Source organism: Gymnoscopelus microlampas, assembly GCF_963454915.1.
Source record: "Gymnoscopelus microlampas genome assembly, chromosome: 21".
Lineage (NCBI taxonomy): Eukaryota > Metazoa > Chordata > Actinopteri > Myctophiformes > Myctophidae > Gymnoscopelus > Gymnoscopelus microlampas.
The window spans coordinates 39,593,607-39,619,348 of NC_139958.1; the positions used below are offsets into that span (position 1 = coordinate 39,593,607).

A 25,742-nucleotide genomic window follows, 5' to 3' on the forward strand; every position below is an offset into this window, starting at 1 on the left:
TGGAGCCGTAAAAGGTCCATTTGTACTTTCAGTGTTGAATTAACACTAATAAGGACAGTGTGGATTGGTGTCCCAGAGATTATAAATGGCTAAATAAATGACAACATAAAAGAAAAAGGTCCCGCACACCGTCTGAAACTTACAAAAGTGTTGCTCTTTATTAAGTCGACGTTTCGGTCGTTAGACCTTCGTCAGGACAGACATGCCATCAATATGTGTGAAATAATTAATTTCTATTATTAATAATTAGTCAACGTGTGTAATTAACTTCTATTATTGACTATATGTCAGTCAATGTGTAATTTCTACTATGACTGATTATTTCTCCATGGCAATAATTATTCTTTGCGATAATTACTAAGTTATAACACTTGTGAGGGCTCATTGCTATTTTGAATCTCTGACACATCAATACATCATAGAAGATAAACAGTCAATACCAATTTTAGAAGCAGCATTATTGGGCGATTACATCAACTACTGTAGTGTAAAATCTATATTTATACACTAGTATGTTAATACTATGTATATTTAATGTTTTATCTCCGCCAGGCCAGAACGGCTGGGGGATTAGCCGTCTGTGTCCGCACAGACAGCTAATCTCGGACACCGTTGGAGCAATAGGCGTGAAAGGTTGCACGCACACTCCCAGTAGGCCAAGGAAGAACCTCCACCCCATTTCCCCCCCAAATCAGCCTCATGGTGGCACAGTAACAAACAGCTTCACATTTTGGACTATAACTATTGAACCGTATTTTTCCCCTCTGAATTCCGATGCAACTCCCCAATCCCCATACAGGCACCACCCATTTCCGCTTGAAGTCATTTTCCACCATTTTTTCCCTTCAAAACACAGTATTTGCTGCTACTCCTACAGGTTTTGTCAACAAACTCACACAAATCGGTAACCGCTATCTCTGGAGTCATGTGATCACGATGCACCATTCAGATGTTTCATATTCCATATTCTGATTGGCTACAATTGGCGTCCAAAGTTTGTGCGAGGGTCCCATTTAGCAAGAGATGCAACAAATTATGAACACAGTGTCAGATCTGCCCCAAATTTTTATCACACATCGAGGGGCCGCTAAACACAGAGACAAAAGGGATTTTACTTCCACCAATAGAGGGCATCACAAATGCTACAAATGTTGGTGTTTGCACAGATGCTCATGTGACAATGACTGTCAAACAGGGTTTTCATACTCCATACCGTTTGCCTGTAGATTCACAGAAATGTCGTTGGGGCCTATTTCTTACAAAAAACAACCGGCATACAGTATATCATGAACGCAACATCCAATCATCCCCACAATGGAATCGCATGTTGACGGGCCTCTACGGAGTGCACCTCCCAAATTGCTTTCTCTTCTGCCCATAGGGGGCTCCGTAATCACGAACAGTTGCACCGGCTGTTGTACAAACTCTATTTCCCCACCACAGCTTCCTCGTGTCCCGACGGCCGCACCCCACGACTGACACAGGCCTGGGTAGGCGAGCAGGCCTGGCAGAGATCTGCGCTCCAAGGAGCACTTAAGTTTTTCTAGTTCTTGCGGGGGTGAAATGCAATACATTTGTATTCATTTGGTTTAAGAACATGAAAATGTGATGGATAATAAATCGGAAAAATACATTGTTCCCAGGGGGTGAAAAACTTTATTGACTATATATAAATCTATGAATGATTGCCCTGTAATGCCATGATAATACCATGTTATCTGCGATACCAGTGGTTCTTCAACTTTTTTATTCATTTCAACAACCCCCATAACTCTGAGCGTGTACAAATGGGTCCGTTTGGTTCCATTTGTACACTCTCAGAGTTACAGACCTGTAAGGGTCCACGTGGAACCCCCTCAAGGATCCCTCGAGGGTCCCTGGACCCCACTTTAAGAACCAATGGTACCACATTCATACCAGAGTTCATGTAAAAAACAAACAAACAAACAAAACAATAAGAAAGAAGAAATCACTTGATGTCTTGCTAAATTAAACAACACCAAAGCCCTGTGTGTTTTTGTGTGCAATGTTTCGACGCTGAAATGTGAAGGATGGACGCATATCTAAGTCGTGTTATTTGAAACGATTAAGTGCACGTACAGTACAAATGGGTAATGGGTGTAGTTAAATATTATGTAAAAAATAGATTACGTATAGGCACTTTTGGTGTATTGAAAAATACGTTATTCGAGACTCGTTTCTGCAACAAACAAAAAAATACTGGATACAGTTCATACAGTTGGCTGCCAAGTTGAACATTACAATCTATTTAGCGAAAGAAATACATTTAGAAAAAGGAAAGAAAAATAAACAAAATAACTTTACCGACAGCACCCAAAAGAAAGTCATTTTTGACAAAAAAACAAAATACAACATCCTGAAGCGGAATAGAAACGTATGGCTTTTATGACCTTTAAAACATTACAATACATCTCGTCCCAGAATGGAGCTCAAATCGCTTTGACGGAGACAGACAAACTCGTATAGATTTCACGGATATCGATTTTCTTTTTTTTTTACCGTATTATTTCATAATAACACATTTCAGTTATAGCCTTTTATTTCAAATAGAACCGCCGTTTTCCCCCTGTTTGAATGAAAATGTAAACTGGTGTTATAGACTCAGGTTCCTGATTGCAACGGTTTCAATGTCCTATTAGGTTAAATAGAAAAACAACAACAACTACCCTTTAAAACACCATCGTCTTTGTTTTTTTTTTCTAAGAGTTCGATCCCTTACCTGGCTCAAATCACCAGACAAGACTTGTAACTCCATACGCCAAACACTCTGCCATCAGAGAAAAATACGTTAAACAGTTGCTAACTAATCATAACTAACTATCAGTGGCTCTCAAACTTTTTTAATCTTCAAGGGCCCCCATAACTCTGTGAGCGTACAAATGGAACCAAATGGACCCGTAAGGGTCCATTTGGTTCCATTTGTACGCTCACAGAGTAACAAACCCTACAAGGGTCCGTTTGGAACCCGCTCAAGGAACCCTGAGGGTCCCCGGCCTGGACCCTTACTTTGAAGAACCAACAGACTAAACAATTTGTTCTAGCGGCAAAAAAAAAAAAGATATATCATTTGTTGGTAAGGAATTCTTGAATTTACAAGGTCAAAAATGTGTAGACATGCAAATTAGATACAAAGACTTGACCTAAAAATATTATCTCATAAACGTATAAAGCTAAAGAACCAAATTTGCATAATATTATTACAAACGCCTCCGAGCGGGGGAAAATAACTCGTTAAACCCCCCCGCCGAGTGGCTGATATGTCAACGCTGCAAGTGGCCGATTCAATCCTGGCGAGAGTAAAACGGACCGGACCTTTCTTTCTTTTTTATTTTTTTCTTCTTTTTCTTTACAATCGCAGGGTTCAAAGCGACACCTGGGAGTTATGGCGGAACGCGCGGCGCGACGCAACGCTCCTCACTGCTCCTGGCCCTCCTCCCGGAGTTCGGAGGGCAGGAACTTGTACTGCTGCTGGCGGATATGGGCCAGCTTCTTCCTGGCCTCGTCCAGTTCTCTCTCCTTCCTCAGCATCTCCTCCTGGGCGGCGATGATCTGTTGGGTGATAAAAAAAATAAAAAAAAGATGTCCGGTTAGCCCCGAGACGGGCGAACAAATGAAGCCTAGCGTCGCTATGCCTGGGGGGGGCAAACATTCAAGTGAAAATAACCGATCCACAAGCTCACAGCGGAAGTTGTGAGCCTGTGGATTGTAGGCTCTTTCGGAGCTTTATGAATCTCGCCCCCCCGACTACCCAATATTACAATAAAGAAAACTAACACTAAAACGAATTGAAACAAAACAAAAAACGATATAGAAAATGTAAAAGCTAATGATGCAAACCTAACAACCTTGGTACTGCGATATGTTGTTCGACACTCATTATGCAAAACATGAACTGGACATTGGACGGGGGGACGGGACGGGAGGCACCAGAGACCAGGGGTCAAACAAACTGTTTGTTTTTTTCACTTGGGGGGGCTGCCACTCACCTGAGCGATGCCGCCCACCATCTTGCTTTTGACGACCACCGCCTGGTCGTCTTGCCGTTCGAAGGCCGCCGTCTGAGCGGCCTTCACCAGGTTGTCTGCGGCCCGCTTCACGGCGTTACCGGCAGCCTAGAGAGAGAGAGAGAGACACACACACACAGAGAAACAGACAGAGAGAGAGAGACAGGATATTCTGTTAGACATTCTAGTGGGGACGGCAGAATCAAACCGGACCAAAATGTTTCCATGTTTACTCGTGGGTCTGGGATTAGCTCCTGCATCCAAAATGTGAGCGAGCGGTTCTGAGTGGTGTTAATGTGGGCGATAGACTTTACTGAGGGCCTTTGGTTTACTTTAGAGCATAACTCTCCATGACGGACTCCCGGCTCGCTCGGCGGACGGAGCATGACTTTAAAAGGCAATGGAGGAGTTCAAGCGCAAAAACATCCATCTCCCCCCCTGACTCGCTGACAGTCACATTTAAACACAGAGCGAGGTTTCTTCTCCTTTCCGGGTCCTGCTGGTGCAAACGGAGCCTGCGGTCCCTATTCGTCTCCTATCTGATGATGCCTAGTTCCTCACGAAACGCCACAAATATGTCAACATCCTGGTTGACAACATTATTTGACAGTACTCGAGTACTCAACCGCAGATACTTCTGGTCCAGTGGTGGAAAAAGTACTCAAATATTTTACTTAGGTAAAAGTATCAATACTGCTATATAGAAGTATGGCTGGCTATTTTCAAATGGCCAAAATATATAGAGGGCTGAAGTGGTTAATGTGTGTTTTGCGATAATAAGAAGTCTGCTATTTTCACTGTATTTAAAATAGGGATAAAGTGGTTAATTCATATGGTACCTTTTCCCTCCCGAGAAATGTAGTGGAGTCAAAAGTACAATATTTGTCTTTGAAGTGGAGTGGAGTGAAAGTCATGTATCCAAAAACACAAATACTCAAGACAAGTTAAGTACAGATACTCAAAACATTTACTTGAGTACAGTACTTAAAAGGTAGGGTAAGTGATATTTTTTGGTTAAAACAAAAAGTATTTTGTTAAAAGGTTAAAGCACTATATTGTGATAGTAATCATTGCTATAGCGTGTTTGTTCAGTAACAGGAGTCTCCCTGTCTCTCCAGCTCTTTAATAAACAGAAAATAAATGTTCCGGTAGGTGTCAAAATCTCAGCCAATCATGAGAAAGTACCCATTTTTAAGCTTCATTTTTAGAGTGTTCCAGTTCCAATTTTGTCTGCTCATTTCTTAGTGTCATCACTTCCAATTTCAATTGTTTTATCTATATCCTGATTAATCTATATCCTAAACTGAAACGAAAATGCATTTGCTGTTTTATAAAGAGCTGGAGAGACAAGGAGACTCCTTTTACTGAACAAACACTCTATAGCAATGAGTACTATCAGAATATAGAGCTATTTAACACTTATTTTAACCAAAGAAAATCACTTACCCTACCTTTAAGTACAGATGTGCCACTTCAAAACTTCACACGTTACTGTTCTTTCCCTGAAAGTGGCCTGAAAAGGCATGTTTTCCTCCCTGTTCTGCCCTTAAAATTGCACTGTTTTGCCCCTGAAAATAAGTTGTCACTAAACCCCCCCGTTTTTCCCTTCAACAGACACCCATATGCATGAGAACAAAAGAATGTGTGTTGAGAAGGTGTCAGACTCATTATGAGGCGAAAGGTGATTTGAAGAGTTGCTCAAATTAATTAGCATCATAAAAGCAGTGATCATCAAAATAATTCATCATTTTAAATGCCCTTCTTTGTCCCTCTTATTGCCCTGGGAATCCCCTGAAAATTTACTGTCTTGACGATGGCAGGACATGTGAAGTTTTGAAGTGGCACATCTGTACGTGCACTTTGATATTATCCAACACGGATCATGGGACACAGGCCTGGTCATATTACTTTTCTTTTGTATATTTGCATACATGGCTGCTGGGTCGCAAGACGAATTTCAGTGTGAACTGACAATAAAGTATTATCGTATTTCAGTTATTTGTCATATCTGCCTTGTGCACTTTCTGTTTACAAAGCTGAAAACGTTCAGTGTTTACATGTGTGGACAAAATTTGAACTTCTTGTTGTATACAGATAATATCGAAATCGGTAAACATCGGTTATCGACCATAACCGTTGATATTGTTAGCGGTTATCGGACAGAAATGACATCCCTACTTCCGATGTTAAAGTAACAAGGTTTGTTAGACTAACCACTTAAGCCCCAGCATCGTAATTGTGGGGAAAGCGTTCGCTGAAAACAGCAGATCGACAAGCTCACAACGCAACAGAAAACACACTAGTATTGAGCCCTGTGGGACTCCGGTTAACCCATATATGGGGTTCAAGTGGCTACATATCGGTACTAACTGCAGGATTCGAAACGTCTAATTTTCCCTGCCGATAGGAACGGAGGTCCGTCTGTGGCCCGCCTGGTGTGTGTGCCGCCATTCGCACTATGTGTCTAAAATGTTTCCCCATGTCCTTGCTGGCTCCCACAGTCACCCACCTGCTCCCATCGCTTCCAAGGCCCCAGATACCTGAATCCCTGTCAGCTATGTGTGAATCCCTTCAGCACAGAGAGGGGCCAAGGAGCTAGCAGCATTGCCCCACAGTCAACTAAAAAATCCCATCCGATCTTAACTCATTGAGACCGGGTCTTTTTTTTTCCTTTTTTAACCACTTGTGAACCATTATTTTATACTTTGGCTATGAAAAAAAAAAAAAAAACAATCTTGCAAACTTTGTGCAAAAAAAAGCGAACATTTGTAACTCAAATCTTTGCTTCGGGAGGTCCCTTGAACAACATATTTTAAATGTTCGCTTTAAAAAATATATATATATATTCAAAGATCTGCACACATTTTCACGATTTCTCAAAAATAGCAGATCTACAAGCTCATAGCGTGGCACTCGGTGCCTGCTATTTTTGAATAGCCCAAAGACATGATGCCACGGACGCGTCCCGGATTGAATGGGTTAAAAGTTGATCTTAGGGCGGCCGTTAGCTGAATGGCTAAAGAGCCCAGCAGCCCACCTGGGGTAAAAACCAAAAGGCCCCAGGTTCGATTCCAGCCCCTCAGCAATGTGCCCGAAAGTGTCCCCGCGCAAGACACTTAACCCCCTAACTGCTCCCCCGAGCGGTAGAGCCGACAGCTGCTCACTGCTCACTAGGATGGCTAACATGCAGAGGAAATAATGTCACGTATGTCCTAATATTCAGTGACAAAAAACACCCCAAGGAGCGGGGACCAAAGCATTAACTCATTCGGTGCCATTGACGTGCAACACGTCCATTTTTTCCAAAGCCCAGAGTGCCAAAGACGTGTAAACACGTCCAAACCGTGTTTTCAGAGTTTACCACTAGACGACCTGCGAGCCACCATTTCAGGCTCGGACACAAGAGAGATCTAGGAGATCACGTGATCACAAGACCTACTGCTCCATCCACTTTCTGGTTAGCGTATTTGGGGAAACGGCTGCATCTTGAGTTCCTTATTTTTTCCCCCTGCATTTTTTGACGAGACGTGCTAATTTCAAGGGCCTATAACAAGCGGACCCCCTCGACCCCACAATTTCAGAGAATCTCCATCACCACGGCACCATTTCTGTCTGCTCGCTGCTGTCTTGGGTGGGCTTGTGGACAGTTCAGAAACGTTTCTACCAGTGACAACATCAACTATAGCCTTTCTCTTCCTGGGAAGCTGGCATGCTGAAATAGATGCCATTGTTCTTGCATTAGTCTTGCGTAGCCAGACAACTATTTCACAATCTCCGAATGCTATATAGATGCTATATAGAGTCTGGAACTACACTGGCACTTCCGAAGCTGGCACTTCCGTTAACGAAAATATATTTTAAGATTTTAATTATTTTAAAACATCTTTAACATTTTTTTAAAATTTCCATTTCTGCTAAGCAGCAAGCTACATATACTTAGATGATTTTGATTTATATTAGGATAGATTTGCGCGACTGTAAAGACAAAACGGAAGTGGGGAGGAGCGAACAGTCTGGCCACGCGAGACTATTCTTGCATAAACAAATAAATAAATACAAATACAAGTTTGAAATCTTGTTTTGAAATGACCAAACCTGCCTATACCTACGATGTCACTGGTAGGTTTATGAACTCAGTCCACAGCCCTCCTCTGAGACACACAGTACACATAAATTGGAATCTTATGAGCATTAAGGGAGGAAGATAAGATTGGAAATGGGCAAACATGGGCGAACGTAGCCGAGCTTGTAGATCGGCTATTTTTGAAAAAACTTGGAACATTTTTGCAAATCTTTGAATATACGTATATACATAAGCAAATCTTTTAACGCCAATCTTTGCTTCTGGGTATTCTAAATCTTAACTCAATTTCTGAAACATAACGGTTTTGGAGATACAGTACAAGGTTTGAGATGTGATGTCAATCCCTCAGAGCCTTATACTGTAGCTTTAGGAAGCTAGGGTTTCATCTAAGTGATGGAGAGGACTCTTTTTTTTTCAAAGCGAGGTGACAAGGGATGTCGCATCCACCAGATACCGCAGACGCACACACATACATGTGGGAATTACGCAAGTGGCAGCTGCAAGCCCAAAACAGGAGGGGATAAGTCACTTGGTGATTGAATGGGGAGAACATGAGCTGGCCTTGCCTCTCTCTCTCTCTCTCCCAACACAGTGGTTCTCAAAAAAGGTGGGGTCCGGGGACCCTTCCGGGGGTCCTTGAAGGGGTTCCCAGTCAAATCAGGTTATTATTATCAGTGGTGGAAAAAGTACTCAAATGTTTTACTTAAGTGAAAGTATCAATACTGCAATGTAGACGTACTCTGTTACAAGTAAAAGTGTGGAATTCAACATTTTCTTGAGTAAAAGTACAAAAGTATTTGTATCACAATGTAATTAAAGTAACAAAAGTAAAAGTACAAAAATGTTTGAAAATACCAGATCTACAAGCTCACAACGCGTCGCGGTGTGACACGTTGTGAGACCTCCAGAAGCAAGATTTGATTTACAAATGTTGTTTAAAAAAACATAAATATTCAAAGATTTGCACAAACGTTCAAGATCTTTCAAAAATAGCAGATCTACAAGCTCATAGCGTGACACAGAGTGCGCTATGAGCTTGTAGATCTTCTATTTTTTTAATAACCCAAAGTACAAAATGATGGTTATAGCTAAAAAATCAAATTCTGCAAACGAGCCCCCCCAAAAAAAACATGGAAAAGGTGATGAAACGGCAGCAATAGGTGTTTGACCACCCAAAAACCCGGCGATTCTCAAGCTGTGGGGCGAGGCCCACCGGCAGGGTCGTGGTGATATCGCAATGAGCCTTGTAGTATCTGCTATTTTTGAACAGCCAAAAGAAATCTAAAATGACACAGAGGCCGTTGCAGCTCTCCAAAGCGACATTGTAGCCTCAGATAAAAGCCTGCGCTAAATATAGTTTGGCCTAATCCTTAATGTGCCAGCTGTACATGCATACTGTATGGGGGAGGGCAGGGGCACCTGTAACCCTAGAAAGTGAGATATTAATAATAATAAACTGTATGTTGTACGGTGCTTCGTGGGACGAATAAAAAAAAGTGCTTTTGCAACTTTGTAAGATGGAAACATTTTTTTAAATAATACACACAATAAATACATATATTTTAACCCATTTAGACGAGGAAAGCACCTTGTGTCATTTTAGATTTATTTGGCTATTCAAGAAAATAGCAGATATACAAGCTCATAGCGCGGCACTCGAGCTGCAATGTTTTGAAGAAATCGTGACAAAATTGTGCAAATCTTTGAATATACACACGTTTTAAAGCGAGCATTTTTAACTCCGATCTGTGCTTCTGGGGGTCCCTGGAACAACACCTTTTGAGATGGGGGTCCGCGGCCAAATACGGTTAATTGGGGGGTCCTTGACATGGAAAAGTTGGAGCACCACTGATAGAGCAACATACTGATAGGATTTAGAAAACATGTTTAGATATGTATTTGGCCGCAGACCCCCATCTCAAAATGTTGTTCCAGGGACCCCCCAGAAGCAAAGATTTGAGTAACAAATGTCCGCTTAAAAAAAAATATATATATTCAAAGATTTGCACAAAAGTCCAAGAATTTTCAAAAATAGCAGATCTACAAGCTCATAGCTTGTAGTTTAATTTAACAAAGATCCCCCCCCCTCTTATAACTTGTCTTGATTTTAGTTAACCATCATGAACCTGGTCTGAAACAAATCAATACAAACAAACTACTTAAACATCCGTCCTGGCGATATGTCACACTTAGGTCTGCTTCTGGCCTCAACTGTGACCTTAACCCCGTGACCTTGCGTGTTCAGGGGTTGAGAGCCTACTGGCCTACAGTTGGCTCTCAACCCCTGAAGGGGTCAACACGGGCATGACCAGTGGCTGGAAAGTAACTCAAACATTTACTCAAGCACTGTACTTGAGTAAAACAAAATGTTACTTGAGTATTTCCAAAATGCATTATATTCCACTACATCTCAGAGGCCAAGTTCCAAGTTACTTTGCAGATTTAGATTATTGTTACAAAACTCATTAACCAGTAATCATTTTTTACTTCGGCTATAGCCAATCTATTTTCGAAGTCCTTTGACAAATATTGAGAAAATGGTCCATTCAAACTCAGTAAAAGAGTACTTTTACTTTGGTACTGTAGGTTTGCAAGCGTGACACTGCAGGCTGTGGGATCAGGACGGTAGCGATGCGTCTAATGTTGACAGTTTTTCCATGTAAATACAGTCTAGTACATGGATTCTATTCATTTATGGTGAACAAAAACAGCATATTTCAGAAGGAATTGTGAAGAGTCAGATCTGCAAGATTGACAGTGGTGTGGGAATCTCTGCGGTCGTTAATATTGACACAAATGGTTGTAAATGACTTGGGAATATGACGTCCGTGAGCTGGATGGTCGTGAGTTTCACTTGGGGTTACGATTAGGGTTTCTGTATTCTGCAAAAGTATAAGGCGAGAAAGCCAGCACTCAGCAATGTCCTTTCTTAAAACTTCAGCTTCAAATTACTTTATTTTCTGAACTTTGTGCTTTAGTTAAAAAACAACACACAAACACAATACACAGATACATAATATACTGTACTAACTAAAAGCTAAACATTAACTTGGGCAGTAGTCCAAACACAAGCCAGACGAGACGACGACGGCGCTCCATCTGTCGCCAATTTTATGTGTTTTTTTTTCTCCAATGTTTTCATCAGCGTTCAGATGATGAAGACCGACTATTGCTACTGCTACTTAAGTGTCTGTCCCACAGTCACATGGGGTCACAGGGTCATGACCCCCTGCTCTCTGCGCAAAGACCTGCAGTCTCTCTCCCAGTCCTGTAACCCTAAGTAAAGGAACAGTTCCTCAAAATTGTACTTAAGTAGTACACTGGCGCATGACCAATAGAGCACAGTGCAGTCCCCACTTATTGACCTGGGGGAGACCGGCTACCCCTAGATTCCACCCATCCCGACAAAGGGAATCAAACAATGTCAACTTTAGCTAGCGACGTTAAGACCGGGAACGGATCTGTGTCATTTTATTTCTTTGGTTATTCAAAAATAGCAGATCTACAAGCTCAGAGCGTGGCACCGAGTGCTGCGCTATGAGCTTGTATATCGGCAATTTTCTTTTTTTAATCGTGAAAAGGTGTGCAAATCTTTGAATATATATATATTTTTAAAGCCAACATTTGTAACTCAAACCTTTGCTTCTGGGGCGCCCCTGGAACAACATATTTTACAAATGTTCGCTTTAAAAAAATATATATTCAAAGAGTTGCACACATTTTCATGATTTTTCAACAAGCTTGTAGATCTGCTATCTTTTAATAGCCAAAGAAATCTAAAACGACACAGATGCGTTCCCGCATTGAATGGGATACCGCGCGGCGGTCGGCGCCACACTGACCTGCAGTCTCTTCATGGTCTGGGAGTCCTGGTCGGCCTTGACCTTGCAGGCCACCAGCAGCTGAGCGGTGGAGGCCGCCACCTGCTTGGCGGAGGAGATGAGCTTCTCCTCGCTGGCGTGGCCCTGCACCGCCGAGTTGGCCGCTTCACACAGGTTGTTGGTGGCGGCCGCGACCATCCTGGCCTGCATGTGGTGGGACGGAGAGGGAGGGACTTATTTGTTTATGTGTTTATTTGACAGGGACAATGCAAACAAACTAATGTATCAAGTAGGGCGTTCACGACTAGAGATTTTTACTGGTCGACTAATTTGACCCAGTGGTAGTCGACTAGTCGATTTGTACCTATGATTTTTTTTTTTTGCCAGTGTTTTAATGCCATTACTATTATCCTCCTGCCTTTATTCTTATGGCGTTTTACGGGAAGCGCTTCTGGCAGAGCAGCGTCTCCAATAGGCTATTATTGGGCATACCTTTGACCCCCTTTTGATAAAAAAAATAAAGGTAGAAGGATAATAGCCATAGTAATGGGCCATTACTATGGCATTAAAACAATGAAAAACGAAATGAAAAAACTAAAACACTTTTTTTTCTCCCCCCAACTATTCAACTAGTACCAACAAGGTCGACTAGTGGTTACTGGTTACACTAGTCGACTAGTTGGTGAAACCCTAGTTATCAAGTTATAAAACATGAAACCGTTGCATTGTATATGGGGTTTATAGCCACGGCTAATTTGCGATCCCAGTCCCTGGTTAGACCTTTCTATACAAATATCAACCTAGTAAAACATTATCAGTTACAAAAAGGACATCTCTAATCTAAACAAGTACAAAAACAATAACGTTCCCAAATTACAGTCATGAAAGCAGTGACATTAACGTTTTAAAACGTGCCTAACATTAGTGTTTGGTTTGATTTCAACCAGTATATAACCTTTTCACCCAATAGTTTGGGTTGTTGTTGCTATGTACAGTATATAGCAACATCATTTTTTTTTGTCATTTTTGAGTTTTTCCAGAAAACTTAAAGGACGACTTCACCACTTTTCAACCTATCTTCATATAATAGGTCCTCACTAATGCTCATGATAAAATGGTACAATTTTTTTCTAATCAGTCTGTGTCTCAGAGGAGGGCTGTAGACAGTTCAGAAACCCGTCTACCAGTGACATCATCGATGGGGAATCCAAGCTAATAGAAACTGCAGGCTTTGTATTCCTGGAAAGTTGCAATGCAATAATAGATCCCATTGTTCTCGCCTTAATACAAATCTGAATACATGTTTTAAAATCTTTTTGGAAAAAAAAATCCTGCCTAACAATGATGTCACTGGTAGACGGGTTTCTGGACTGTCCACAGCCCTCCTATGAGACAGAGACCAAGTAGAAAAAAATGGTATCATTTTATCATGAGCATTAGTGAGGACCAATTATATGAAGATAGGTTGAAAAGTGGTGAAGTCGTCCTTTAAGTCAGGATTTAGAAGGCGTTTTTTAGAATCGACCTCAGGTCTAAATGGGTTAAATCTCAATAATCACACTAATAATATACATTTTTTATCATATTCCTCACACACATGAACTTTTCAACAATATTCACATATTTCACATATTCACATATTTTTTTAGACGCACCTGTATACTCCAACTCAAGCATTCATTTTGGAAATAAAGAGGAAAAACACAACGAGTGATATGTACGTACGGCTGAAATGAGGCCCTGAGACCACTGTCCATCGTCCCCAGCGTTGGCAGGGTTGGCGCCCACCTGTTGAAGAGGACACACCGATTAGAAGGTTCCTCCATGTAATAACCCAAACATAAAGGATAACATTCATCCCCCGCAAAAAAAAGTCACAAACGGGGGGGGACACGCACCTTGCCCTGCGCCACCAGCTCCCTCTGGGCGGCCGAAGCCGCTTTGACCAGCGCGCTGGTCGCCGCCGCGATGGACTTGGCGGCTTCCAGGATCTGCTCCTCGAAGTTGAGGCTCTCGTCCGCTTCCTGAACAAGAAAAGTACAATTTAGGCATGTAAGCAGACGCTCTTATCCGGGACGACTTGCAAGTGTGCAGGATCAGAATAAGTGGAGAACATGAACTCCAGTCCAGAGGTTCTCAAGCTTTTCAGGCCGCGACCAATATTGTGAAAATAGCAGATCTACAAGCCCACTGAGCTTGTAGATCTGCTATTTTCACTTTTTTTTTGTCTCTTTCTTATATTATTTGACAATTTGGCTGATGTTTTATAGTATAGTTTGTTGATTATTTTTGTTGCAGTAATGGTCTTTGTTCTTTTCTGTCGTTGTTTTTTATGTATTAAAACGGTCTTAAAAGTCCTTAAATTGTCACTTCACCATCATCTGGGGACCCCCTCAAAATCATGCGGGGACCCACAGGTTGAGAACCACTGCTCTAGTCAACAAACAGGGTAAATAATGGGTGCGTTCGGGAATTAAGCACTGAGCGCACTGGCCCATACAAACTAATAGGCGAGTGCGCTCCCAGAGCGCATTTCCGAACGCACCCGATATAGGAAGATACCAGGTACCTAGAATCTGTCTAAACAACATGCTATCTAAATAACAAGGTACATTTAAAACTATAGGATAGCAGGTAAACAATGAACCTACTATAGCATCTGTCTAATAAACATGCTGCTGCATCTAAATCACTTTTCTCAAGAGACAGTAATGCATTTGAAATAAACGGAGATAGAGTTTGCTTAACAAGAATAAGTATATAACTATAAATCAATCTCGCAAAGTGCAACATTTTCAAAGAGTACTGAGCAACCTTTAATGTTGTCAACCATAAGCCCCCTCCTCTGTGAAGCCCCCCCCCCCCCCCCTCACCTTGGGTTTGGTTCTGGGTCGAAGCTGCTCCAGTTTCTTGGCGGCGGCCTCGATGGCGGCGGCCGCGCCCAGCAGCTCGTTCTCCGCGATGACGGTGGGGTCCTCTGGGTCCACCCATTCTGTCCCTGAAACACAGCACAAGCAGGAGCACAGACGCATTAGTTCGTTTTGAACCCTTTAAGGCCGGGAACGCATCTGTGTCATTTTAGATTTTAGTTATAATCATTATTTTGTACTTTGACTATTTATTGTTTTTAATTCTGAAAATTTGTGCAAATCTTTGAATATATACTTTTTAAAGCTGACATTTGTAACTCCAATCTTTGCTTCTGGAGGTCCCTGAAAAAAAATATTTTACAAAATGTTCGCTTTAAAAAAATATATATACTGACACATTTTCACGATTTTTCAAAAATAGCAGATCTACAACCTCTTAGCGCTTGTAGCTGCTATTTTTTAATAGCCAAATAAATAAAAAAATGCGTTCCCGGATGTAATGGGTTAAGTAGCTTGATCCAGTAAGATATTTGATATTCATTTTATCAGACACGCCCCTTTCCTATACAAACCTATTGTAACTTCAAACTGCATTTGAACCATGATGGATTCATTGAAAACACCTGTCCTTGGTTCTGGTGACTGATATTGTCCTTCTAATGCGTGAGGGGGCCGTGTTTTTTCAATTACCTTTTTCATTTATATATTTGTATATTTATTTAATTTAATTAAAAACACGGCTGTTAATGTATCTCTGTTACTGTATTTGTCAATTTAATTTGAGTCCCAGCAAAAGGTTGGTTTCCAATCAGTTATCCATCTTTTTCCTTAAGTCTCAGAATTACTAGGCTGCACCAGCGCTCCTGTTTTCTGACCTAAAGGGGTGTGTTTAACATCTCCGGCGAGATAATCCGTGTGATCCCATTGGTTCACCTATCTGTCCGTCAGCCCCCGCCCCGTCAACACAACATTGCGAGCGACGCCCACTGCACTCTGGTTGGTTGGGGAATTGAAACACGTCCTATATCGGGTTCCACCGACGCGCTGCTCCAGGCTTTTATTTTTTTAGCAAAACTAAACAATAAAAGCCTGGAGATCGAGGCTACAGAATTACAGACCCTTAAGGGTCCATTTAGTTTTATTTGTACACTCTCAGAGTTACAGACCCATAAGGGTCTATCTATAATATGGTTCCATTTGTACCCCCTGGGGGTCCACGGACCCCACATTGGGAAGCAATGCCTTACATCATATGATTGATTATCGACAAAGGAATCAGAAAGGTAGAAATGATCCATACTATGCCAATATCAAATCAAACTTTGACCACCGATTTAATACTAGAGACTGGTGGGCAAATCGTTTTTAACACATTGAGTGCCAAAAACGGTCCGGACCGTTTTTCATAATCCTAACATGGTGTGCCAAAAACGGTTATGGCCGTTTTTGGCCAAAAATATGAAAAAAAATATATATTTTTTTTTTCAAAATTTTTTTTTTTTTTTCCTTCACAGCACCAGGAGATATCATTTTACGAAGATTTAGACTCCAATCCACTTCCTTGTTAAGTTATGACTTCAAAAGCCTGTATCTCGGCTCCTGTGTACTTTTTGTTTGTATGTATGTATTTTCGACTATTTTCAACTGGCTGCAACTATGGAACGGATTACCGAATGTTTTTAATCTTTTTCCCCGGATTGTACGAGACCTCTATGTGTGTAATGAGGGTATCACCGTGAGGACGGTGATCACTGAAAATGTTTTGTGACTACTTGAAAAAGGTCCAAAAATGGTTAAAATTCCAGGCACTGGAGGTACCCTGTTTTGAAAAACCCCTGGCACTCAATGTGTTAACAGAGGACTTAAATTAAGGTTAAAATAAAAACAACAGCGCTCATATGAATAGACGTTGACTGGTTTATTGGTGTGATTATGTTGCCATTCTTGTACATAGCTTAAGTAGGTTTGATTCAGATTTTTGTGATTTTAATCCCTGTACTCCGATTGTTTTTTAGATTAGGTATTCTATCTAAAAAAGTCTGGTGTTGGAAATTAGAACTTGGGCTAGAACAGACAGACAGACAGACAGTCAGACACAAATGTGTAAACATTGCATTTACCTTTCATGGCCTCTGCGGCTTGGATGAGTTCGGTGACGGAGCCAGCAACACGTTTGGAGTAGTTGGACAGCTGCTGTTTGAGCTCATGAGTGGGTTTCTGGATGATCTGCATGGCAGAGAGAGAGCAATACAGTATATGTCACATTATGTCACACTATCCCATCATCTGTCCTTTATGCCGGTAGCCATGAGGTTATACCATATCAAACATGGTCGCTCCGCTCGCTCCATAGACTAATAACTCTGCTGTTTTTGCTCTTGTTATAATTGGCGGTCATGTGTTGCGGTCTTAACATAAATGTACATGACAACACTGCAATGCTGTACTGACACAATGGCTTAATACACACTTACATTTGGAACTGAAAGTATATTTTGACGTAAAATCAGCAATTCTCCCACCACTGAGGGAAGCTGATTTGGTATTTATAAGTATTTACTCTAACAACCGGCATCAGGACTGATATTTTAAACCTCAGTTTACCTAGAAACACTTTTTTACTACTTTATTATTATTATTGAATTTCCTGCATGCTGCACATCACTCCAACGCATGAAACCATGCATACTGTCCTGTCACAATTATTACATAGTCGGCTGGACACAATTATTTTAGATAACCACACAATTGTTTTGTGTAACCGTCAGAATCGCTTTGAAAAATAGTGAAAATAGCCGATCTACACACTGTGTTGTGAGCATGTAGATTGGCTATTTTCATGTTTTTCAAAGTATAAAATCACTAAATATATGGCCTGTTTTGGCCATATACTGCATTATTTCTTTTGCTTATTGGTACCAGTCGTCAGTCATTTCTTTGTATACTTAAGTTATTGATCATAACTGCCCTGTGCAATTTATGTCTACAAAGCCTAAAAGATAATCAGTTCCAAAGCCAAACACGGAATTAAACCATGAACCGCAAATGACTGTAATCCATTACGACAACTAATGATCGACTACAATTTCCTGATCATGGCAGCCCTAGTGTACCGTGTGCACGCCACTATTAACCTTGTATTAACACATCACACATGCACTTATAAAACCCAGAGTGTTAATTTCACTGCCTGTGAGGCTTAATGCCGGCTTTAAAACTCACACTCCAAACAACCTGAAACCCAAGTTAACTCGTTTAGACCGGGAAAGAAATCGGCGTCATTTTTAGATTTCTTTGGCTATTCAAAAATAGCAGATATACAAGCTTGTAGATCTGCTGTTTTTGAAAAATCGTGAAAATGTGTGCAAATCCTTGAATATATATATATATATATATATATATATATATATATATATATATATATATATATATATATATGTTTAAATCAAACATTTGTATCTCAAATCTTTGCTTCTGGGGATTATACATAATGTCTCCTAAATCCTGCAGTTTTTTGAAAAACGTGTGGTGCTCAAACCTTTTCATGTCAAGGACCACCAGAATTTAGCTGCGGACCCCCCCCCATCTCAAAATATTTTGTTCCAGGGAACAAAATATTTTGAGCCCCCCAGAAGCAAAGATTGGAGTTACAAATGTTCCCTTTAAAAATATATATTCAAACATTTGCAATATATTCAAACTTTTTTTTTTTTTATTACAAATTTTCAAAAAATAGCAGATCTACAAGCTCGCTGTGAGCTTGTAGATGTGATATTTTTTCAATAGCCAAAGAAATCTTTAAAGCGACACGGGTGCGTTCCCGGCCTCGGCGGGTTAATACAAGAGAAGCGGCTGGCACAGGCGGGGGTGCTTGTCTTGTCAGGTTATAAAAAGTCATGCTGATGCCAGGAGACCAAGCCATCAATCCCATATACGAGCAGGGTGTTATTATACGCGGAGGTAGCGATAGCAGTGTGATATGCTATCCTCTGGATGTCGGGTCGGGGGGGGAGGTGGGTTGGGGGCGGGGGGTTTGCCGAGGCATGTCCGGCTGACACTCACACACACACACACACACACACACACACACACACACACACACCGATGCAGGGCTCTCTTGCACTTGTTCAGGTCAATCACACACACACACTCACCGGCTAGCAGCCACCGGTTGGCGGTGAGGGGGGACCGTGGAGAGAGAGGGTGGGGGGGGGGGGTAGAAAGGAGGGGCATTCAGACAAGGGGGGCAAAAAAAAGAAGAAGAGCAAGTATTCAACTTTGACAAGAGACTGAGCTGTGGAACGGAGCCACCTCCCAAAAGAAAGGCTTGACGCTCGACGCTTACGGAGGTGGAGGAGGATGATGTGATATAAGAGTTCATGATGAATTCGGAGTAAATGAATCACTATTCCTTGGATCACCAGGCTTTTCCACACGGAGGAAAAGCACTGGTTTTCATTCCAAACTGGCCAGTTGTGATCCGGTCTAAGCCAGTGGTTACCACTAACTTTTAGCTCGAGATAAAAGTTGATCGTCTCCCCGGGACCCAAACTTGTGAAAATAGCAGAGCTATAGTTACCATTTTGGGGAAAGTTCTCTTTTCTTCATGCTTATTTGAATTGCTATGGGGTGGGCCTCTTTTTTTTGTGCCATTTATTACCTATTTTGACTACTTCTTAAATATATAACATGTAAGGAATTTATTAATTTTTTTATTTCTGAAACATTAGAAGGACATTATTTGTATTTATTGTTTCAATTTTTTTCCTTTTTAATCTTTTGAAATAATAAGGCAGAGGGGAATCATTTTGGTTTCCGCCATGGTTATATCCACCCCTAGAGCCGATCAGAATACCAAAGTAGTGAAAATCTACAAGCTCAAGCTAGTAGATTGGCTATTTCTGCGGAGTGAAACGCACTGGTGCAAATGCCTTTAAGACGTTTTATCATACCTACTACTGACCTTATTTACCTACCGTATTTTTTTTAATCTAATCTACTTTCTCTTGTTACCAGTATGGACCAGTATTATTATATTGTTAGGATACATTGTATTGTTGAGTTAGCACTATAGCACAATGCATTCTGTACGCTTCTTGATTCTTGATAGATCTTAAGAGATTTGACCACTGTGGCGTTCCGTAGCGCAGTGGTGCCCAAACTGGGGGTCCACAGATGATTAGTGCAAAATTGTTTTCTCACTCAACAGTAAACAAACCTACATACAGTATACGTGTATACAGGGTATCTGCATATTTATAAAGTGACAATTTAATGACTTTTAAGACCTTTTTAATACCAAATTGTCAAATATCAAAGAGATAATTCACCCCCAATTTTTTTTTCATGGATATTGTTTTGCTTTTGTCACATTCCTAAGCCAATAATTTGATGACCAGCGTACCGGTGGGCAGCGGTTCCGGTAGGAGAGACAAAGGAGACTTCTTTGTGTCTCCTACCAGAACCGCTGGCGGTCATCAAGTGATTGACTTAGGAATGCGACAAAAACAAAACAATATCCATGAACGCCTGGCTATTTTCACAATATTTATCTGTGGAACCGAACTAAATATAATGCCTACAATTCCAAGTGCTTGTCCGGGCGGGGGGGGGGGGGTCCCCAGTTCAAATATGATTCTTTTGAGGGGTCGCGGCCTGAGAGGTTTGGGAACCCTTGCTGTGTGTGTCTTCAGGGTTGGTGTCATGCATATTGAACCACCATGTGGTGCTTTTGATTGACACGTTCATTGTTCTAGGCTGGGCTGCTGTGAAATGCCTGTCACAGAGGCATGCCACCATCATCATAATACTATATATAAATAGAGATATAAATATACACAGACAGCTGACAAATTAAAAGGGGAGAACAACATGAGGTGTCTTAGTAAGGCTTGTTCCTGATTAAACGCGGTTTAAACTTCTTCTAACGTCTATGTCTGCGACACCAACCGTCCGTCTGTCTACTCTATATGAGCAGATAATCATACGCAGTGGTGGAAAATACCACAATACTGTGTGTTGATACTGCAATGTAGAAATACTCTGTTACAAGTAGAAGTCTGGTATTCAAAATTGACATGAGTAAAAGTACAAAATTATATTGGTATATAAATGTACTTAAAGTACCAAAAGTAGAGAAAATACTCATTATGCGGAAGGTCCCATTTCACAAGTTTTGAAATGTACAAAACTCTTTTGAAAATAGCAGATATTGTGAGCTTGTAGATCGGCTATTTTCAAATGGCCGAAATGTAAATAGGGCTGAAGTGATTAATGTATGTTTTGTAATAACAATAAAAATCTACAAAGTAACTCAAGTTTTCAAATAATTGTAGTGGAGTAAAAGTACAATACAGTATTTGCCTCTGAGATGTATGATGATGGAGTAGAAGTAAAAGTACTACAAATTTGAAATATTCCAGTAAGGTAAAAATACCCCAAAATGTTACCTACGTACAGTACTTGAGTACATGTACTTTACACCACTGATCATACGTGAATTGCATGGAGAAGTTAAATGTTCGCATGAAACTGGAAAGCTGTGCGTGGGAGGTGCATGGTTCTGTTCTTTAAATATCTGGTGATGCACTGTGTTCAGGCTGAGGTCTGCCTAGAATTGTACATGTCTGAAAAAAGATAAAAGGCCACACCCAGTGGCGTTTTGGTCACTTCGCGGGACACCACGGCGAGTGGCCAGTCATTTTTCACGTGCGCGCGCAGGTACGGCACGCTATGGTGCACGCTAGAACGCCTTCCCTTGACCTTTTTTCAGCTCCTAGAATTCAAGGCATTCCTTGAGAAGATTTACAAAGACTAAAACCAAGCTAAAAACTTGTCATTTCCTACTACTATTTATACACCCATAAACCTATACAGTAAGTAAAATGTATATTAATCACACATTAAGGTCATTAAGAAGATATTTTCTAATGCTGGTCTCGTCACGAGTTGACTCTCATACTATATCAGCTGTTCTGTGCGCTCGCGCGTGCGCGCACGTGATGTCATTAAAATACAGTTCCGCCGGGGGGGGGGGGGGGGGGGGGGGGTGGAATCACCATTACACCACTGGCCACACCCACAACATTTCTAGATCGTATTGTATTGCATTCTATGTATCATAATTATTACAGATGAATTGAGTACAATGCATGGACCACAATGGAAACACGCCCCCTGGGGCTTCCTGTGTCATCCTTTTAGCAGCCTTTGACTGTACTACCTGCACAGTTAAAAAACGTGTTAATGAAGTATTCAATCGATCAAAATGCATGGGACTCATTTCTACATCACTTTGTCCCTTCTACCCTCCACTGGAACTATATGGTACTGCTTTGACTACTACTACTCACGTGGTCAAATAGGAAGTATTAAGTGTTTACATACATTTTTTGATTTGAGCTAAAAAGCATTATTTTATACGTTGGCTATTACAAAATAGTAGATATACAAGCTCGCTTGTAGATCTGCTATTTTTGAGAAATCGTGAAAATGTGTGCAAATCTTGGACTATACAGTATATTGTTTTAAAGCAAACATTTTTAACTCTAATCTTTGCTTCTGGGGCGTCCCTGGATACAAATATTTTGAGGTGGGGGTTGGGATTTAGAAGACATTTGTAGAATCGGCTTCAGGTCTTTATTGTTTTACTTAATGTTATGTGGTTTAGACATAAATAGAGCCTTTCTGATACAGTAAAGTAAAAGAAAAATGCTTGAACATACAACAAGACGAGGCAGTAACATAAGAATAGTTATACAGTGTCTATATTATGTCCTCTTTGATGTAACCATGTTTAGATGATAGATTACATTCAGATTACACTTACTGTAGATTATTTTAGGATTACATTACATGTCCTTTCCGTGACAGCAAGTGATGCGTCATACAGTATTATACTTGGTTTATTGTGTGTGTGTGTGTGTGTGTGTGTGTGTGTGTGTGTGTGTGTGTGTGTGTGTGTGTGTGTGTGTGTGTGTGTGTGTGTGTAACTGTGCATGTACGAGTGCGAGTGCGAGTGTGTGTGTGTGTGTGTGTGTGTGTGTGTGTGTGTGTGTGTGTGTGTGTGTGTGTGTGTGTGTGTGTGTGTGTGTGTGTGTGTGTGTGTGTGTGTGTGTGTGTGTGAGAGTGTGTGTGTCCTACCCAGTGGTGGGAAAAGTACTCAAATGTTTTACTTAAGGAAAAGTATCAATACTGCAATGTAGAAGTACTCCGTTACTTACAAGTAATAGTCCAGAATTTACTTGAGTAAAAGTAAAAAAGTATTGATATGACAATGTACGTTTGAAAATAGCCTAGGAATAAAATAGGGCTAAAGTGGTTAATGTGTTTTATAATGTAATCATTTATACCTGCAAAGTAACTAGTAACTACATTTTTCAAATAATTGTAGTGGAGTAAAAGTACAATATTTGCCTCGTAGTGGAGAGACGTAGTGGAGTAGAAGTAAAAGTACTGTAAAATTGGAAACACTCCTGTAAAGTAAAAGTACCCCAGAATTGTACTTAAGTACAGCACTCGAGTGCATGTACTTAGTTACTTTACAACACCACTGGTCCTACCCTGGTTACAAAGAGGCAGGCCTCTCTATTTGGGGAACCATTGTCATTGAACAAACAATTGTCACGTTCCCCCCATCTAACCTCACCCCCTAACGCCCCCCCTAGAACACCGCTTTACGGCACAACGCCGCATTGGGAACGCTGCCTCGTCCGCCAGTCTGCGCTGACGTCAGGACCAATGCGGTCAGCCCACCCTCATTGGGTAGAATGTTAAAAAGAAATGCGACGCCATTTTGGACGTCAATAGCCCGATGTATACTTCGTCCTACAACGGCGTCTCGCACTAAAAATATTCAACCTACCAAGCAGTGCTGGAAAGTAACTAAGTACATACTATAGGCTATACATTAAGTTACTGTACTATTTTGAGTTAACTCATTGAGTGCCAGAATTGCCAGAATTATTTCTGGCTATGTTGTCCCAGTGCCAGAGTTTTTTTCAAAGTAACTCTGGCACCTTTTTTCAAAAACACTCAAACACGTCATTGGCACCCAGCGCCATAGCGGTAAAAACACGTGAAACACGTTAATGGCAGTAATTCCATTTTGAGATACTTTATACTCACTCACTACAGCTCAGAGGCAAATAATGGATTTTTTTTAACTTCCCTCTAATGATTTTAAAAAGCCAGTTACTAGTTACTTTGTAGAATTACATCATTAATACAAAACATTCATTGACCAATTAAGCCATTTTTTATACTTTGTCTATTCAAATATAGCCGGTCTAGAAGCTATGTGTGCTACGTTGTTAAGAAAGAAGAAAAAAAAGTTTACTTTTGGTACTTAAAGGTATATTACAAAATCAATACTTTATACATTGTGGTATGGCTACTTTCACTCAAGTAAAAAAAACTTGAGTACTTCTTCCACCTACTGCCTACAAAGCTCACAGCGCGGCACGGACGGATGCGACGCATTTCGACACGTATATCGGCTATTTTCGGCGCGCGAGGCCACGGCATAAATCATATTTTCCTCCATCAATGGCTGACTTAAGTGGGTGGTTAATCTATCGGGCTATTAGTCCCCCCAGGACATAAAACTTTAAAAATAATAGAAGCCCCCCCCCCCCCTCCCAAGGTTGGAATTGTCCGGGGGGGGGGGGGGGGTATTTCACACTTTGGCCTCGCTCCAAATGAAGTGACAACTGTGTTGGTCTGGAAATACTCCTGTGGGTGTGGTAAGAGGAGAACCGTCTCTCACGTTACTCCACTGCCATGCGGCTTTGGGAAATTGACTGGCATGGAGGACATTTGTTTGTCTAAGGGTCAACCGCAACATAGCTGCTGTTTATTTAGCTATGACCTTGTCTCAACCGGGGGAGGGGGGGGCGGTGGGGGGGGGGGTTCGTGCCTGTGCCGATGGGTATCGCGACACGACAGGGCTTTTTTTGGGGGGGGGGGGGGGGGAGAGAGAGAGAGAGAGGTGGAAAAAAGTACTCCAATGTTTTACTTAAGTAAGAGTCTGCAATGGGAGAAGTACTCTGTTACGAGTAAAAGTCCGGAATTGAAAACGTACTCGAGTAAAAGTACAAACGTGTTGGCATCAAAAAGTACTTAAAGTACCAAACGCAAAAGTACTAAAATGTTTGAAAATAGCAGATCTATGATTTGACTATATTTGAGATGTAGTGGAGTAGACAATACAGACAATTGGAAATACTCCGGTAAAGTAAAAGTACCTCAAAATGTTGCTTAAGCACAGTACTTGAGTAAATGCACTTAGTTACTTTACACCACTGAGTTAGACAGAGAGACAGAGAGACAGAGAGACAGAGAGACAGAGAGAGACAGAGAGACAGACAGAGAGAGAGACTAAGGCCTAATTTACGAGCCGAAAATAGCAGCCCCACAAGCACACAACGTTGAGCTTTGTTATACCAACTATACAAGCTCTACACAAACGCTGTGAGCTTGACGAAGTGTGAAGGAGCAGGCGCCCCAAGCTGCTTGGAGCAAGGATACACCGAGTGTATCCTTCATGTCTCCTTTGTGGGTAGGTTTTGTTTTTCCCCCGTGGGAACGGGTGACCTCCTCCAGCCAGGCTGTTGACTCACACACACAATAGGCTCTATGGCACAGCAGCCATTATTGGAAAGAAACTGGGCCTCTTTCTTACTTCCTGTTCCACTCTGGTCAAACAGTCATGGTGCTGATATTGTGCATGTGAGCTCATTGGAAATATTCTACTACACCAGTGGGTTTCACAGTGTGGTCCAGGTATCTAGCAACTCATACTGTAATAACGTCTCATAATGTAATAACGGCTCACAATGTAATATTACATTATGAGTCGTTATTACATTAATAGTTGCTACAACACAACAAGGAAGTAAGGATGGGGCCAAATTTCTTTCCAATAGGCTCTATGCACAGCAGC

General features: G+C 41.2%; 1 protein-coding gene across 2 annotated transcripts in view; it reads right to left on the reverse strand.

The window, feature by feature from the left end:
- Positions 1-2,503: 2,503 nt before the first annotated feature.
- The window catches only part of tln1 (talin 1), a 128,288-nt gene continuing 105,049 nt past the window's right edge, over positions 2,504-25,742 (reverse strand). For both annotated transcript variants that reach the window (XM_084047492.1, XM_084047493.1), the window contains exons 52-58: positions 16,921-17,026; positions 14,804-14,928; positions 13,829-13,954; positions 13,656-13,718; positions 11,952-12,134; positions 4,008-4,133; positions 2,504-3,570 (exon numbers count right to left, since the gene is read on the reverse strand). In XM_084047492.1, the coding sequence (XP_083903618.1) occupies positions 3,436-3,570; positions 4,008-4,133; positions 11,952-12,134; positions 13,656-13,718; positions 13,829-13,954; positions 14,804-14,928; positions 16,921-17,026 (864 nt within the window). In that variant the 3' untranslated portion in view covers positions 2,504-3,435. The remainder of the gene's footprint in view (positions 3,571-4,007; positions 4,134-11,951; positions 12,135-13,655; positions 13,719-13,828; positions 13,955-14,803; positions 14,929-16,920; positions 17,027-25,742) is intronic.